This window comes from Leuciscus leuciscus (genome assembly GCF_965113295.1).
Source record: "Leuciscus leuciscus genome assembly, chromosome: 8".
NCBI classification, from domain to species: domain Eukaryota; kingdom Metazoa; phylum Chordata; class Actinopteri; order Cypriniformes; family Leuciscidae; genus Leuciscus; species Leuciscus leuciscus.
The window spans coordinates 15,981,296-15,999,485 of NC_138732.1; the positions used below are offsets into that span (position 1 = coordinate 15,981,296).

At 38.3% G+C, this 18,190-nt stretch overlaps 1 protein-coding gene across 4 annotated transcripts; it reads right to left on the bottom strand.

Moving 5' to 3' along the window:
- Window positions 1–13: 13 nt before the first annotated feature.
- Window positions 14–17,879, bottom strand: LOC309505228 (uncharacterized protein). 4 transcript variants are annotated; one of them, XR_014208364.1, is made up of 4 exons: window positions 17,610–17,819; window positions 11,717–11,768; window positions 2,092–9,565; window positions 14–2,058 (listed from the first exon to the last, which is right to left on the bottom strand). XR_014208364.1 is itself a non-coding variant. In XM_082178596.1 (3 exons), the coding sequence occupies exons 1-3, from the start codon at window positions 17,862–17,864 to the stop codon at window positions 9,501–9,503; spliced, it is 372 nt and encodes a 123-aa protein (XP_082034722.1). In that variant the 5' UTR covers window positions 17,865–17,879; the 3' UTR covers window positions 14–9,500. The 4 variants fall into 4 exon arrangements, 1 of the variants encoding a protein (XP_082034722.1); XR_014208365.1 differs by having other exon boundaries at window positions 14–3,568; window positions 4,142–9,565; window positions 17,610–17,816; XR_014208366.1 differs by having other exon boundaries at window positions 14–4,058; window positions 4,142–9,565; window positions 17,610–17,816.
- Between the last annotated feature and the right edge of the window lie 311 nt (window positions 17,880–18,190).

Here is an 18,190-nt window from a genome sequence, read left to right on the forward strand (position 1 = left end):
ATGTTAATGTTGATTGAGAAAGTGACCATTCGTACAATTAATTGCTATGGTAGGCTCAATGTTCTGTTTTTGAGAGAAAAATGTGCTCACTCCACCCTTCCCATTACCATTTTTATATGCATATATCTTTTTTTTTTTTTTTTTATCAGAAAAAACATGCTTTTTCAGTTTTATAGTTGTCTTTCCCTGTATTGAATTGATCATTTTGGGGAATTTTTTTTTTTTTTTTTTTGCTGCTTCCCGTGGTGAAGCAAATCCTCTTGTAAAATATCTCTGGGACTTTCTCTGCAACAATTTTTCGCTGCTGTTTGGTAGCTGTCTTTTGCTTATTTTCTTTTCTTTTTTATTGCAAAGAAAATGTTGGAGGGTTTCTTTTCTATATAATTTTGGGTCTTGTGAGGCAAGAGCAGTTTGATTTTTCATTTCGTTTTCCTCAGCCTTTAGCCACGACAAATGCACACCAGTAACTTGGCTTTTTCTTTTTGTTGTTTTCCTTACCTCCAAACTGTCCCTCAGAACCAGCTTTAAGAACTTTACTGCTGGACATTCTATAAAAGTGTAATTTATTCCCTTTTAGCATGTCAGAATAAATTAAAATGACTTCTCAGAACTGCTGTCCCAGTCTCTGTACTTTTACTAGAATGCACATAACTCGGATTACTGATAGATTTTCCCCATCCCATTCCATTTGTTCAGGTATCTGTCTCTAAGTCTGCACAATTATTGTTGAAGTACCACACAAACAGGCATCAAACTTTTTTTTTTCTTTTTTTTTCTGAAAGTGCAAATTAAAATGAAATTGTTTAAAAATGAAGAGGTCACAATGCTTTGTTCTCAAAAAAAATGTAAAGCGTTGAATGATTTTGTCTCAAGTATTGAAACAGACACCTTTATGGAAATGGTCTCAAGGTGTTGCTGTATTCCAGGAAAGCAGTTCTTGTTGGGGGTGACGGGTAGTTCCAGGTGCCCGTGGTGTTTTAAATATCCAGGATTTATATCTGTAAATATTAAAATGGCTTCAAATGGCAGGTGTGGAAATTGGTTAATGTGCTTCTCAACAAAACAGAAACAACCGCTTCGGTTATTTTTTTTATTTTTATTTTTTTTTCTGAATCACATGCCAGCATTTTTAATATTCAGCACTGGGTTATTCTTTAATGTGGTACTAATTATAGAGAAGGTGTTTATTTGTGTTAAATCTCAGCAGGGCAGCAGCATTACCTGACTTGTTTCTTAGTCATCTCTAGGTGTTTCAAATCAAACTGTAGTCTTAACTTGCCTGTTATTAAATTCTGTAAAGTGGTTTAAAATGTGCTGAGAATAAGTCTAGACTCGAATGGGGCACTTGAGGAAAAAGAGGGGGGGAAGGGACGGGGGTTCAGATCAACACATGCACCAAACAGCTGCTGCTCACAGGGGGAGGGGGAGGAGGAAGGCCCTTCGAACAAACCTGTTAAACAAAAAGCATGTGTTTTTATTTTTTACTTTAATGTTATTACCTTATATGATAAAGTATTAACTTTTCTACTGCAAATAACACTTTCTTTGTATATCCTTTAGTGTATTATTTAAAGATGGCCTTCCCATCAATCATAAAGTATGAGTGACGTTGCCCACTAAAGGCTCTGCCCAGGGCCTCTGGTCCGTTTATGGAGGTGGAGTCCTGACAGAGTCACGTGACCGCAAACCGTACTGCTGGAGCTGTGTAATGTAATCCATACTACACGCTACCACTTAATCTCCATGCTATAATTCCTCTGTCGCAAATTTTTTTTTATTAATATTTAGATTTGTCCATCCATACATTTTGCCAATGATAAAATGTTTAACAATGAATACTGAAAATGTAACACTTTTATTGCACTAAACAGATATTACACGACACATAATTTCACGATTTTTATTTCACGAAGTGTGAAAATCAAATATATGACATTGCAATGGGGTACAGAACAGCTATTAAAATAGCCATTATAATTTAGTTTGGCCAAGAAAATCATTGTATTGGTTTATTTCAAGTCATTTCTCTTTATTAACAATTTTATTGCTGCCTCAATGCTTGTAGCCATATTCTGTATTTAGCCTTAGGACAACACAAAATTCCCTGCTACATTCGGATCAGCTCATTCATCTGTTTGAGATACAAGATTCGAAGAAGAAATTTAAATATAATGTCTGAACATAGATGAACTGCATCAGACTTAATCTCATCCAAGCAGCAGATTATCTCTGTGAACTACTGGATAAATCGGGAGTGGTCAGTCCATATACAGAGAAGATCACACCCTAATAATAAACAACCCGGATCGAGGATGATTACTTTAATGTCTGATCTCTTCCATTAATTACACAAACTAAATCAATAAAACATTAATTTTATTTATCCTGGATTGCTGATTTAATAATAAAAAAAATTCTCTCGTTGTTTACACACGTTCATGAGAGACAAATTACAGGATAACGTTTCAATACATTTTAAACACAATGTATAATTTGGGCTCATACAAACACCCAACTGCGACAGTTCAGAATACTTTTTTTAATGTGCTTATCCCATAAATGCTTCAGGCAACCACATGACACAGGTTCCTCCCTAGTCAAACACAAGCGCCTCCTTGTGGAATTAATAAGACACTGCATTGGTTTCGATGATCCTTTGTGACACACAGGAAAAGATCACATTTCTTTCTGTTGTTTGAGCGTCAGCTGGTGGGCTGGGTTCAGTAATTGTATGCTTACTGTGATGAGTGAACGAAAGCCAATTCATTTGATATATCAACGTCTTGTAACATCTATCCAACTGAGGGGATTGCATTGCAGGACTTTCACAGTATGGCCTATAATTAGTAAAAAGACGTGCTGTGGCAAAAGAAAGAATTCAGAATACCAAAGCAAACAGTGTAATGTCCTTCTTTTAGCTACTTCAGGCTATACAGTTATTTAGTTAATTCCTCGCACACAAATTAAACAAGAAACTGCAGTTTTGGCAGACAAAATGCTAATTTTATAATGAAGTAAGGTAAGGAATAAGGTGTCCAAATGTCTAATTAGCTTCTCATGAAACTGAAAAGTACAAGGCACCTTTACACATTCCGACACACCCAGCTCTGGAAATGCCCCCAGCATGTGGTGTCATTCACCGGTTCACACATTTCCGACACACCCTATCTTAAACTGGCATTTGCTTTGACGTTTCGCAATAGCAGTTGCATTAATTCCATCAGAGCACAATGCTGAGTGATCGTCTGAGTTCGTGTGAATTATTCATGCTAAAGGATTAGCCACTCCTCATTCATAGAATGAAAGGCCCATATAGTCTATAGGTTTGCTTAAGGGCCTTAACTATCAAGTTTGTAAATTTTTAGTTCATTTTGAATGATTATAAATCGTTAATCAGTGTCGTTTTCATATAACTAAAGACTATTTGAGTGCCAGATTATCCACAAAGTGACTAGCGTGAGTATGACTGAGATGTAAAAATAACTAAATGGTATGAAACCAGTTAAACAACAGCTTGTAGAGCACTGGTGTTGATAGTCGAATGTCTTAAGTGGGTGAGATGTATGACCTGTTGAGAAAAAAATGAACCAACTAACCTACATTAGGAAATTATGGCTAATGGAGTTTAGAACTTTATTTAATTGTCTTTAGAATGTTATAGGCTAGATGACGTTCATAGAATGTAGATTTGTTCATGAAAATTCTGTTGAAAAAATGTCAGGAACTATACTAAACTTTAAATAATGTTTCATTAGGATAATGGAAACATTTTACATTGAACGCTGGGTTATTTTAACCCAGCTTGTTGGGTTTTATATATTGACCCAGCACTTTGTAAAAAATTACCCAGCAAATGGGTTAGTCAACCTGTTGAAGGTTTTTCAAAATAAATAACGAAAATGCACTTTAAAATCTGTTATATACAGAATAAGAACAGTTCATATAGGCTACAGAATTTTTTATTCAATGGCAAGTAAGTCTTTTACAATCATTAAATACAAAGCATTTAGTAAACGTTTTAGGATGTGACAGGAGCAGCAAGATCAGTAGAAAGAAAACTGGTAGGCCTATCAGCTGATCCAATTAAAATTTAAATCTTATAGCCTACATATTTGAAAAGTTACATCAAAAACAGTGTTACCTTGTGCCATCTCGTCTGTCAGACAACCCATGGAACGAATAGAGTGGGGCAGGTATGACATCACTTTGTAGGCCAAAATGCTGAAGCCAGTTAGCATTTTAGCACTTCCGGTTCCATCCTCCCGAAGTCAGCGGTTAAATGGCTGAAACAACGCTATCTCACGACCAATAGCCTATATACAAATATACAAACATAATTAAATTAATCTGTAACTTAAGCTAAACTGGCAGTATAAATTGTTTAAACTTGTTTTTGTAGGTCGGGCAAAAAGTTTATTTTTATTTTTTATTGCTGAAGGTCATTTGATTGAATGTTTAAAACACAATATCATCAATACGCTTTTTGGGTAAAACTGCTGTGTATTTTGGCCACGATCAATGCATTGTCACTTTAATTCAGCCGCCCCTGTGTACGGTGTGAATGCTCTAATCTGTTAACGCTCTAATCTGTTAACATGGGCGCCGGAAAAAAAACGCGCTGCTAACGCTCTGCGCGAGCTGTGTGAAACCGGCGTTACACATGACAGCCCTGGTTGCGCATTAGTTTTGCGGGAGTTTAAACTTCCATGCTGGCGCCGGCGCGTTCGGCTAGCGTTCCAAGCAGACGTACATGTAAACAAAAAATGTACATGTACTTTTTGAGTATTTTATGATTATAAAAGACTGACTTGCCATTTAATAAAAAAATAAAAATATTTTAGAGTTCTATTAACCTTATGGAAACTGGAAATGTTTACGTTCTTGGAATGATACAAATCAACATTCCTAGAAGGTTGAGTAGTTAATAAAATCGAGCAAAAGAGAGGTAGCTATTTAAAGTTTAGCATATTGTTCGTCTATTACCAACATGGAAAATTTACATTTGAATGTTCTTGGAATGTTGATTTGTTAAAAAAGAGGTGAAGGAATGTTGGTTTGTTAAAATAAAGGTGAAGGAATGTTGGTTTGTTAAAATAAAGGTGAAAGAACATTGCAGGAACATTATGAAACCAGTGTTCCACTGACATTAAGAAAACAGGACATGTTTTTTCAAGTTTCTACAACCAAAATAAAATGTTTGAAAAACGTTTGATCAAATATTTGTTCGCTGGGCCATTGGCTGCTAAATGCATTGCTGCTTAACCTAATGGTGGTTTTCCCGTAATGTGTTACTAGATACACACACGAAACACTCAATACTGCTCGTCTTACCAAACACACGGTGGACAGTGTGGTAGATCACGGGAATTCTCACTCCAAATGTAGTGGCAGTGTGTGGTCCTGGTTTAACAGATGGCTAAAGACGTTTGGCCTTGGGAATGTTGGCATTTGAATGAGAAAAATGGAGGGAAGAGGAAGAACACACCTTGGCATGCCAGGTGCGCCTTGATCAGATGAATCAGTTAAGTGTGTGTGTCATTAACATCCATACAAGTCTCCACCCTGTAGAGCTGTTCCTCTGCGTCATATGTGCATGTATGAGCCAGAACAGAGAGCTTTGTGTAACATGTAGTAGGTCAGAGTTTGTACTAGCATTTTCAGCCAACTTTATTTAATCACAATTATGTTTTATACAACAACAGGCCATTTAGAAGTAATCAAACTCATTAATTTGATTAAACGTTTGATTAAATTCTGAAGTCTAGATCCTGTCCTAAACATCCGGTTTACTCTATACTTGCTGATCACAATAATCATTCCTGAAACAGCATTTTATTATTATAGTGTACTATAGCCTTTCATACTGTTCATGTTGTTTGAGCAGAAAGTCATGACTCACAGACTTTTTATTGCTAAACTGCAATCTGCAAACAAAGGCATGACAAATCTTGCAAGTAACGCTTACCGTTTAACATTTCCTTTAACCACAGCACAAACAGGTAGTGACTAGTCTGAAAAATAAGAACTGATTACTTTCCTTCTCAAACTTATCATGATTATGCTCCATTATAGGGATAGTTCAACCAAAAATTTTAATTCTGTCATCGTTTACTCACCATCAAGTTGTTCCAAACCTGTATGACTTTCTTTCTTCTGCTGAACACAATGGAAGATATTTTGAAGAACGTCAGTAACAAAACAATTGTGGGGCACTATTGACTTCCATAGAATGAAACATAACCGAGAAATTCATACAGGTTTGGAACAACTTGAGGGTGAGTAAATGATGACAGAATAGAGTGGTGCAGGAAGGACGTCACTTTGTAGGCCAATCGGCAGTTAGCATCACGCTGGTTCTCTTGACAAAAACCAAATAGGACTTTCCATAGGCTTTTGGATTATCGCAAAAAACAAGCTCTGTGATCAACACAAGTTTATGACACTTACACGTTTAGTCCAGATAATTTTCACAGATGAACCCAACTTTTATGAATTTTGAAGCCTAAATGCAGTCGCCATAAGTAAAAAGCTAAAGTTAGACTTTAAACGAACTACACCATTGTCCCAAGACTTCAACGTCACCATCACTAAGCTTCCAACAATCTAAAAACAATTTCCCAGAACATTTGAGTTAGAATAGTTTATAAAAGCAGACTGAGCTTACCTTTTAGCCGTGATGACGTTTAATGTCCCCGACAGTTATCCCATTTAGCCAATTGTTAGCAACTGCCTTTTTCAAGACACGTAACAGCTTAAAAAAATCACGAGTGGCGTAAAACCGATGTATTTTATGTCGTAGAATAAAATGTGAAAGTGTCTTGAGCGTGTGTTTACCACAGACCCTATTTCAGCCATTTAACCAAAATCCCATAAAAAAAACTCATTAACTTCGGGACGTTGGAACCGGAAGGGCTAAAATAGCCGCGTTTTGGCCTACAAAGTGATGTCATATCTGCTGCACCACTGACCACTCTATTTTCATTTTTGGGGTAACTAACTATGCCTTTAAGAGACCCGAGCAGCATGTTTAAAAGTTTATTTTATTTTTTTATACAGTTGTTCTTTTGTAACAAAACATATTCAACAAAAAAGACAAATAACAAACATGAACAAGAAAACCATACTGTGCTGTGATCATGTATAATATTTTAAAACACACACACGGACGTCACGAAGACAATTGTGTGACAAAAGTTTGATTCCGCCTGGAAGCTGTGGTTATGCTGTCACTTATTTACCGTCTTGTCTCAGTCTCCTGAAGCTGTATTTGTGTCAGCGACTCTGCCACTGTGGATTCAGGGGCTCAGAATCAACAGAGCTGGATTCCACCAGGCGGCTGCTGAGCTGAACGTGACGGTGCAACCCAACACAGATCATCATCCTCGGGCCTTTCCCTCCCCCTCGTAAGCAAACCATCGACATTTATGCAACTGATGTCTCTGTGGAGATCTTGATAGGACCCATAGGAGTGAAAGTTGTTTTGAATGACAGTATATTTTACGTTACAGTTTCTTGTTTACTATTTTATATATATTTTATATATTTATTAGTTATAAAAATTATAATTTTTCAGAGGGGCAAATGTGTGGATCTTTTCCTCCCACACAGTCTCCCACTTTCAGTGGCAGCATTGATGAACAGTGAACAGTATATCTCACATAAATGTATGAGCATCTACCGCCCACTTAATCCTCAATGACTCACTGCAGATACATAGGTGTTGGAGCATCTGTATACAAGCGCTCGCTGAAATCTGCAAGAAGTATTAAACCAATATGCCTATATAAAAAAATATACATTTCTTAATGAATGGTCTCTTCACATTTAAACACAGTTAGAGGGGTACCTTATATTGTCTTCTATAGGACTGTTATTAAAACTATCCCACAGAATAAAAAAGTAAATTTCTCCAGTCACACTTCTGTAAAATTCATGTAACCCGAGCCACCACGTGTCGGGCTGCGGCTTTCATTTGAACTAAATTTAGCTGCGCCCCCTTGTGGACATTATGTTCTGTACATTTCAAACTATGATTTCAACTAATAGGTGGCGCCGTTTCTTCATATCATATGTTAAATTAAAGTAAATACTGTATAAAGACTTGCAAAGCAGTTTAAACACAATTGTTTAAGCAGAGCTATATATAAAAAGATTCAGTATCCAACACAGTTAGATGAATAAACAATAGCTTTATCGAAACAGGGCTATTGTAAAGGAAGTCAACATTAGAACATGTATGACTATCCATCAATCTGCAATGCATTAAAACATTATATATATTTATCTTTACCTTACATTTGAAATATACACATTAAAAAGTTTGCGGTCAGTAATGTATTATTTTTTTAAATTTTTTTTAAGAAATGTATTATTTTTTGGTCAATACAAATTTTTTTTTGCAATAATGAAATTATCTCAAATCTTTTTTTATTTCAAATAAATGCTGTTCTTTTGAACTTTCTATTCAAAGAATCCTGAAAAAGTTCAATAATAGGTTTTCAACATTGATAATAATAAGAAATTTGACAGTAAAGACTGGAGTAATGTCTGCTGAAAATTCAGCTTTTCTATCACAGGAGTAAATTGAAAATATATTCCAATATAAAACAGTTCTTTTAAATTGTAATAATATTTCACAATATTACTGCTTTTACTGTGTTTTTGGTCAAATAAATACTGCCCTGGTGAGCATAATAAACTCACACACACACACACACACACACACACACACACACACACACACACACACACACACACACACACACACACACACACACACACACACACACACACACACACACACACACACACACACACACACACACACACACACACACACACACACACACAACGACCACAAACTTTTGAACAATAATGTTTATATTTATATATTTACTAGATGTGGCAGTACATGTTAAATTAGTGATAGTATACAGTAACTGTGATAATAGTAATACATGATAATATAAAAGAGGTACAGCTAAAATATCATTTGATATATTCAGTTGTCTAGCCCCACCCCCAAGAACAGTATTTCCAGGAATCCCCCTTGTGATTGCCCAAGGGATTCCTGGGAAAACTGGACCCCGGGGATGGGGAAATGATGGAACGCATTGTGACGAAAGACTGGCAAAAATAGAAGCACATTTAATCTTAGAACTACCAACACCTGGTCTACCAAATCAACGTAATGTTAAACAATAATGGTTAGGCAACTACTAATTATAAATGAGCTTTTTATTCAATAGAAATCAGTCATGTAAAATCAAGGTATCTCATGTTCATTGTATTAGCAGGCTGTGTCCTTCCTCCCGAGCTACAGTGCTTCATCTCAGACTCCCAGTTGACCAGAGATGCAGCACTGCACCTTGGGCCTGAGGACTGTATAGCGGGAATTAATCATGCAGGACTCCTTTTGTGCTTGCCATCTTACCGTCTTTGATCAGTGCCCTCTTACGTTCTGTCTTATACTCATGACTTATACTCATGACTCATGATTCTCATATAAAGAACCAGAGGTTTGATGAATTCCTCAGCCAGCCGGTCTGACCTGCAGCTATGAAACCTAAAGATCAGGAGCAGAAGATGAATACTCAATTACACATGGATAGATGCTGTTTATTTAGTGTTTTATCCCCTTTTAAATAAAAAAATTAAAACTATTCCCGAAATGCATACTCTGTAAAAAAAATAATAAATAATTCAAAGTTGTAAATAAAACACATTATTAGAGTATGTTTTGCAATGAAATACTATTTCAGATTTCACGTTCAATTCAATGCGTTTCTTTGGAATTGTTGGTGAAATTTAGCAGCAATTTCTGAGTGAAACACAACATTTTTCTCATTGTATGATGATGGATGCATTTGTTAGGCGCATTGCTTTTAAAATTGATGGCTGTGTGTGGGGGAAGTGTTATGTGTGTACAGGAAATGGCTTTGACCTATGCCCTGATCTCCCTATAAACATCTCAGCTCCTTTTCCTTCCTAGTTCTCTCACACTTCTATTCCAATCTTGATCCGCTCACTATGCTTCGGAATGCCACCCAGGATAACGGAAAGCCTTTACGTAGTGATTCAGACACAAGCTTGCCAGCCTGACAGCGGGATATTTAGCATGAGCTCTTGCCTCTGAAAGTGGCCGTCGCCCAAGAAAACCTTGGAGCTGCAGGACTCCAATCCGCTGAATAAACAACAGCACGCTTGCTTCGGCTTCCAGCGCTGCTCTGCCCCCAGCGGTACGGCACAGATCGGTGGTTACAGAACAGGATGTTTATTCCTGCAGTGGACATCTGTACTCATGTTCAAAAGGCAACATCAATGCAGCCATTTGCAGTAATGCCCCTGAGTCACTGCGCTCAGTGTACCGCAGAATGCAAGGCCACGCCCCTTTATACACAACCACTTCCTCTGTCTCAATCAGACCGGTCCGCATGGAAGCCGGGTTCAAGGGGACGTCCTTTCTCATCTAATAAAATCCCACCCGAGTAGGCCGGAGAAGCTTTTGTGGGTGGTTAAACAGGCTGATTTGACACATACTTCAACTTTGTGAAAAAAGGCAGGAAGTCTGAAATGGCTCATAAACCTGTCAGAATCCGGCCCATGTGAGTTTTATCTTCTCAACGAAGCAGACGACATGTTTCGAATATTTGTAAAAGAGTCTGAACCCTTCCCAGTCATCTGATAACACCACACTGGCAGCAGCATAGCAGAAAAATCCTAGCTTCAGTGCAGTGAGCTTTCTGAATATACGGTGGTGTGTGGAAACCACAAAATGCTACTGTATCACCCAGAGCTGAGCTCATTCTTACAGACAGGCAACTCTATATATTTTGTGGACCGTTTTCACTTCTCCAACCAGGAAGCGGGTACGATTATGCAGGATCATTCGCTCACTCCGACACAGCTCTCTAATGGCTTTTCCATCAGTGCTGTGGTTAATGGAAAGAGATGAGGGAAGCAGGCATTAACAGACAGATATGCAGCCTATCCACAAGGTACCGTTCACAGTTTACAGTGCAATCCTTTGGAGAAGGAATCAAGGGCTCGGTTGACAAGCACGTCTGGCTCCAATTTGTTGCTGTTTATAGACTGAAATGAAGCACAGTGACCTAATTCTGGGAACAATAAAGGAAAAACTTCCACTTAGTGCTCCTTTCAAGTATATTCTAGTCTGTGTCCGCCTCAGAGTCCAGGTTAATTGTGAGGTGAAGTTAAAGAATATAAGAAATATTCACCATGTGATATATAAAGTAACAACTGTGATATATTCACATGTACAAGATTTCAAGGTCAAACTGTAAGATATTAAGTCACAAATGTGAGATATAAAGATGCAATTGTGAGATTTCGAGATTATATTCGTAGATAGTCACAATAGAAAGATTAAAAGTAAAATTGGTTACACTTTATTTGAAGGTGTTATTGTTACAGTGTAATAATATATTGATGTACTGAGTAATATTTAATTAACTAGATGTGCTTACTATAGGGTTATGGTTTGGTTGAGGGTTAGTTGCATGTAATTAGAAATAAATAAAGTCACAATTGTTAGATATTTGTTTACAAGATATAAAATGTACTTTTCAAGATGTAATCACACTGTGAAATATAAAGTCACATCATGAGATACAAAGTTGCAATTACCGTTATCATTATTATTTTAATCTGAGGTGGAAATAACATTAAAACAAATCTCAAGGGTATATGTTCTTACTTGCAGCATCTTGTGTGTAAATTGTCCATGTTGAGTTTCCCCCTTGTAGACTCTGTAATGAGAGATAAAGATGGGCTTTCAAAAACAGCAATTCAAGCACATGTCAGGCTGCTAAGTCCATCATTCCAGTGTCATGTGCAACAACTCTGAAGAATAGCTTGGCCATGAGGTACAAATATCAGTGACTTTCCACACATTCTCAGTTGACTATGTGTGAAAAGACTTTATGAACAATTTTCCTTGTAAGGTTTCATAATGCCCCAGGCAGTGTTGATAAGGAGAATAAGAATCCCAACAAATCCCACTTAATTTAATTTGTACAGTATTAAATTACAAAGCAGGAAGGCTCTTCCAAAAAAAGGGGGGGGGGGGGGGTTAGGGGGTGATGGAGGAGAAACAACATGAAAATTCCTAAGCCCTTTTTTTTGTTGAGTCTTTTCCAACAAGTGAGAGCTTTAGGTTGTCTCGTATCCCCCTTCTGGAATCTCCCTCAGCCCATATAAGGAATTCTGAAGGGATTTTATTTTGGGATAATGGAAAATGTAGCTGTGCTTTCGATAAACATTCACTCTTTCAGCCTCTTACGGCCCGTGATTGTGGAAGCAGATAGTTAGATAGTTTGTCACTGCTCCACGTGCCCTCCCCTCCCCCCGTCACTCTCCGCCACACTGCCTGCATACATTCCCTTTTCTAGTCACAGTCGGCGGGAGACTGACGTAAAAGGCAAATGAGCGCTGAAGGTGAAGAAGAAACCAGGAAACTTAGTGACAACCAGCACATTTTTGAAAAATCTGCCCAAGTATGTATAGCAGAGGCCTTGGGCCTTAGTTTTGACATGCCGACTGACAAAGATGTAAATATTCTTTCTGTGAGATATTATCGAGCCGGATGTATCAGTTATTATTCCATGTGAGGAAAACTCAACAAACACATCCAGGCTCTACACTTACAGAGAAACTGATACTGAACTACTGCCTAATAAGTGAGCCCCAATAATAAACATCACATCCTGTTGGCTAAACCCTAGTTCCCAGGCTCTGTCCTACTTGGAAGGCAAGAGATAAATTTGTCTCAGCGTGAGAATAGACTGCATATGCGAATCAATAGTTATTTCTATACATGTCCTATTTTTTGCAAAGATAATTTCTCAAAATCTGAAAAAAAGTATGTTAATGGTTATTTCAAGCATGACATACAAAGAATGTCTCATATTTCTTGGCATGTTGTGTTGTATGAATAGTGTTAAGACCATTTTGGTGGTGGTTTGGATGCATGCACACAAACTGGGTTTCCATGTTTTATGGGGTCACTCCATAGACATAATGATTGTAATACTGTACAAACTGTATATTCTATCCCTTAAAATGAAACCTACCCCTCACAGAAAGATAAAAAAAAAACTAAAAAACATCACTTAATATGATTTATGAGCTGTTTTCCTCACGAGGACCAAAACATTTCCCCACAAGGACAAGGATTTCAGATTGCCATCTTTGTGGGGACATTTTAACCCCATAACATAGGTTTTAACAGGACCACACACACACACACACACACACACACACACACACACACACACACACACACACACACACACACACACACACACACACACACACACGTACGCACTCACGCACACAGAGTCTGGCCATTTAGGAGGAAGTCTACAGTCCTGATCTGAAGATTGTCTAACTGTTACCAGCTTTTCACGCTTTGCAGCATGCCAGCTGTTTTTTTGTTTGTTTTTTTGTTGTGGTTCAAGAAACAGACCATTTTAGAGACAATCAAAAACAAACAGGGAATGTGGAAAGACTATGATTTTAGTCGATTTTGAAACTCACTTATGTGTGTACACATTTTAATATAGTTAACTTAAAAAAAGAAAACTAAACCCCTGGTTTTTACAGACAAGGCTTAAGCCTAGTCCAAGACTAAAATGCGTGTTTGAGCTGTTTTAACTAAAAGCAACTTGCACTGACATTAGAAGCTGAAATGAAATCTAACAAAAAATAAATTCAAAGTTAGACTATACTTTGTTCTCTCCTCGTGAAATGATACACAATGTCAAGGTAACTACACTGTGAAACCACCAGTGAGAGCAGAGTGAATCATGTGGCTGGTGGAAATGGCATGTGATCTAGTGTAAACGTGTGTATGTGATCAGGAGAGAGAGGGAGGGATACGGTGAAGGAGCGAAAGAGAGAGTTATTGCAGTGACAGGCCAGACTGGTGCCAAAGCGCTCACCTCCACAGAAGAGGCAGATGCTGTGTTTACACAGACACAGACTGTGGCTTGATAATGGAGAGCGCGAGCATGCCTAAACATTGCCTTTTAAGGTTCCCTCTCATTTCTCCCCATCTCCTTAAATCATCACGACAGGAAACGTGAAGGAGGGGGAGGGAGGAGGAGGGCACCCGCCTCGGCCGCCTGTTACCTCTCTCTGCTCAGTCTAGCTCTAGAAGCTAATCTCCCTTCTGAAGCTCAGGCTTATGCATGAACTACAAATGCAAACATTCATCTATTCCAATAGAGGTTCAACGTAATAGCCGTTATCTACACTCAGATTCTTTGGGGAAATTGTAATTCGTGAGGACGCATTGTTAGCGCACACCTTGTAGCGTTTTACTGAGGAGGTTTAGTGTAATTGGAACAATACTGTGGGGCTCGTTTTCTTGTGATCTTCTGCTTGACACTATTATTCTGTCTATAAGAGGATTTTAGTAAACATACACTGCAAAAAATTCCTGTTAAGTTGATGGTGAAAACTTGCAGCTGTGGTTCCCAGAAATTCACTGTAAAAAAATACATTTGATAACCACTCAAATTATGAATTAAAGGAGTATTTCACCACCTGAAGGGTAGCTCACACAACATTCAAATAATGTATTAAATACACTGTAAAAAAATATATGATCAATAAGTTATAACAACATATGTTTTTAAATTGATTTAACTCATCAAAATAAGTTAAGCAACTTTTTTGTTTTTACAAGATTCAGCTAATTTTTAAAGTCAGTTTAATGTAATTGAAGTCGAAATGACTTAAACATCCAAGTAGATTGTACTTAAAAATTTAAGGCAGCAATTGTTTTTTATATATTTGTTTAACAGTGTATAAACTAAACATCATACAATGTGATACTGAAAAATCATGAAAATGTTATATTATTTTACAGTAGAACATGTTAAATCTAATATGTTTTTACCGTAAATGATAAGGTATTTTTTACTTAACCCATTAAAATCTTTCTTTTTTCTGTTTAAATTACAAATACGTTAAAGCCAGATTCAAAACCGGTTCTATGTGGTGCCGTTTAGTCTGGCAAAAAGAAGAACGCTAGAGAGGCTGATTTATGCGTTGTTTTGTGTTTGTGACGATAAAACTGCTCGAACAAGCATGTTAAATTTCCGTCAGTGTTTTGCCTGATGCCTTCAAGGACAAACTATCTTTTGCTAAGATATGCCATTCTCATATTCCACATATTTCTTCAACAGATTTGACAAGGGTAAAATGAAGAGAAAACATAATGCATTTGACAAGAGATATGAGATCATTAACATTTCTCAGGTACATCTAAACATCATAAAACTAACATTTCCCTTTTACAAGGCAAAGGCCCAGCAGGAGCGCTTTATAGCCCAAAAAGGAACTGACAAACCCCTAAAGCATTCCTTAAACACAAGTAATTGGAATGTGGAGTGTTGATGTGGAGAAAAACACGCCCAGACAGACAGGACAGCGCTCTCTGTCAGCACCTGAGAGCCTAACCTGGGGTGAGCCCTCATGTTAGTGTTTAGGGGGCCTGAGGCTTTGTGGACCTTTATGAGTGGGTGGACACAGGCTTTGGGTAGTCCCTGGTGAGCAGCTAACCCCCCTTATTTCCCTTCCCACTGTTCATGTGAAAGTGACCCTGAGAACTGGGGTCCCAAGGGGCTTGGGGAGGGGAGCAAGTGATGCGGGGGACAGGCCAAAGCACCAAGGCCACCACAGGGTCATGTGAAAGCACTCTGCTCCGATGGCTGCCAGACTTTTGACTCCTCAGAAAATAAATAATGCACTTCCTTTCCCTCCCTCACTGTCTCCAACTCAATAACCCCTCCATCCTTCTATCTAATCTGTCCATCAACACACATATGTTCATCCATCATCCAGCATAAGACTTACAGTATAATGATCTGCGTATTAGACTTTACAAGATTTTGAGACTGGTAACAATAAGGTGAATAAATGTGCACACAAAGAAAATGTTTCAAAGCTAACAAGGGATTGTTGGTGCTCATTCAGACTAAATATATTTATTTTTAGCAATGTAGGGCTAGGGTATGTGTATATATATATATATATATATATATATATATATATATATATATATATATATATATACGGTATATGTTTGTGTGTTGTTTCATATTGCCAAAGCTGGATTATGTGTATATAATACTTATATCTTAATAAACAACACAACATATACACTATAAAGTACTGCATGTGTCAATATTAAAGAATTCACTTTTGGCAATATGAAACATCACACAAACATTTTTGGTCAAATGGGTCATCTAGGTAATAGATGGCTAATAGAGTTAATGGTTTGAAATCACACAACAATTGTAAACATTGTAGCAAATATAAGTGTTGATTGAGTTTGCTCAAAGTCTGTCAGTGTCATCCAAAAGTATAACATTTACATCAGGATGCATATGTGCCATAATTGTTCTTTGGAAGGTCTTGATACAAACTTTGTCTATCTGTGATGTTCAAGCGGTGGGTTAACATTTCTTTTACTTTATTTGGGCATGCTAAGATTCAACTGGAATATGTTGGAATGTGTGTGTGCGTGTGAAAGACAGTGTGTTTTTCAGTAGGTCACCAGAGTGGCATCCCTGGACTAGAAAAGTTAAACGCTGATCTGAGCCTACCAACAGCTGGCCACATCTGCTGGCTCCCCTCCTCCTCCTCCTCCGCTCCCTCCTGCATCTGATATTTGCAAAAAGGTCTTTCCAGAAACAAAGAACGGGAAGAATGGAGGAGAGAATGTGGGGGATGGAAGTCTGCACCTCATTTCTTTTGCTCTAACAATTTTATTAGACACTGCTGCTGAGCTATTTAGTTAACTTCCTAATGTGCTTATTGACATGAGGTATTGCACATGGTGGAAAGTCAGTGTAGTCTAATAGCTTAGTCAGGTATTGTATTCAAAAAGCAGTAAATTTAAGTAGGTTTTCTGAAAATGTATGCAATAATTGCTCAATGCATGAAAATTATGGTGATAGAATATCAAATGAGAGATGTTTGATAACAGTTTCCCAATTTATCAATTTATCGTTTGATTTTGCAGAATTCAAGTTCAAAGTCAAGTTCAAAGGCCAGTTACACAGCGGCCGGATCACATTCCCCGCTGAGGCTTTCGGGACTGTGCTCTGTGAGGTCATTTCACATTTCTCCCCACTATCCCCAGGTGAACTCTCCTGTTACGCTCTCTAGCACACACTCAACCTGCAGCACGCAAGCACAAAGCCAGTCGTCTGCAATTCAGTACTGTTTGAAAACATAAAACCGGGTTCTCATAAGTAATTCCACCCTGTCTTAATCAGAGGATTTTGATTGAGCTTTGATTCTTAAGCGCACTCCTACAGGAAAGCCACATTTTGCAATTGTTTCCTGGCACCCTATCGTTCTCAATACCTGAACGGGACGCGCTCACTGTATCAGCGGAGTGTTTTTAACCAGCTGGATCAGCTCAGTGTCACACTGCTCTCAATGACAGCTTGACATGCCTGGTATGTCTCAGTATCTCAGAACCTACATGAGCAATGACTAACCAACAAATTAAGGTATAGTTACCTACACAAATCCAGTTGGATGTTTAGAATAAGTTGAGATAGACTTACCGCAGTCTGCGTATTGAAGAAGAAGGATAGTTTACACTGGTCCTGGCCACTTTGGTTGGTTGGGAGGGTGCTGGGTATTGGGTGTCGGGATGGGTAGAGATGCAGAGAGGGGGTCCCTGCTCTGTTCCTATGGACGCCATGCGCTCCACCGTCTGAAGGGTGTTCCTGGGTCGGGGCTCCTTTTTGAAGCATGGCCGGCTTAGGGAGCAAAGACTTTTCTTTTACCTTATATGAGGCAAGGGGCTGGTCCACCATCAGAGCGGCACATCAGGGAATGCCTCTCAAGCTGCCTGATTGGCTGGTGTAAGAGCCCCCGTGACCCGAGCTGTGACCCGCGATGTGTGAGGATGAGAAGGGATGGGGAGGGCTCAGGCTAGGGGGCCGGGCCCGCCGTCTCAGCCTAAGGAAGGCACGTTTGACAATTTTCATATTTCTTCTAAATTTGGAGATTTCTGCCCGTGCTGGAGTCTTGGCCGGCCTCACTGAGAGTCCATGTGGAAACCATTAACAACAGAGGGCTCCTTGCCATTCTTGCTTGGGAACACACGGGCTCTGCGCAGACACAGTTATTTCAAATAATT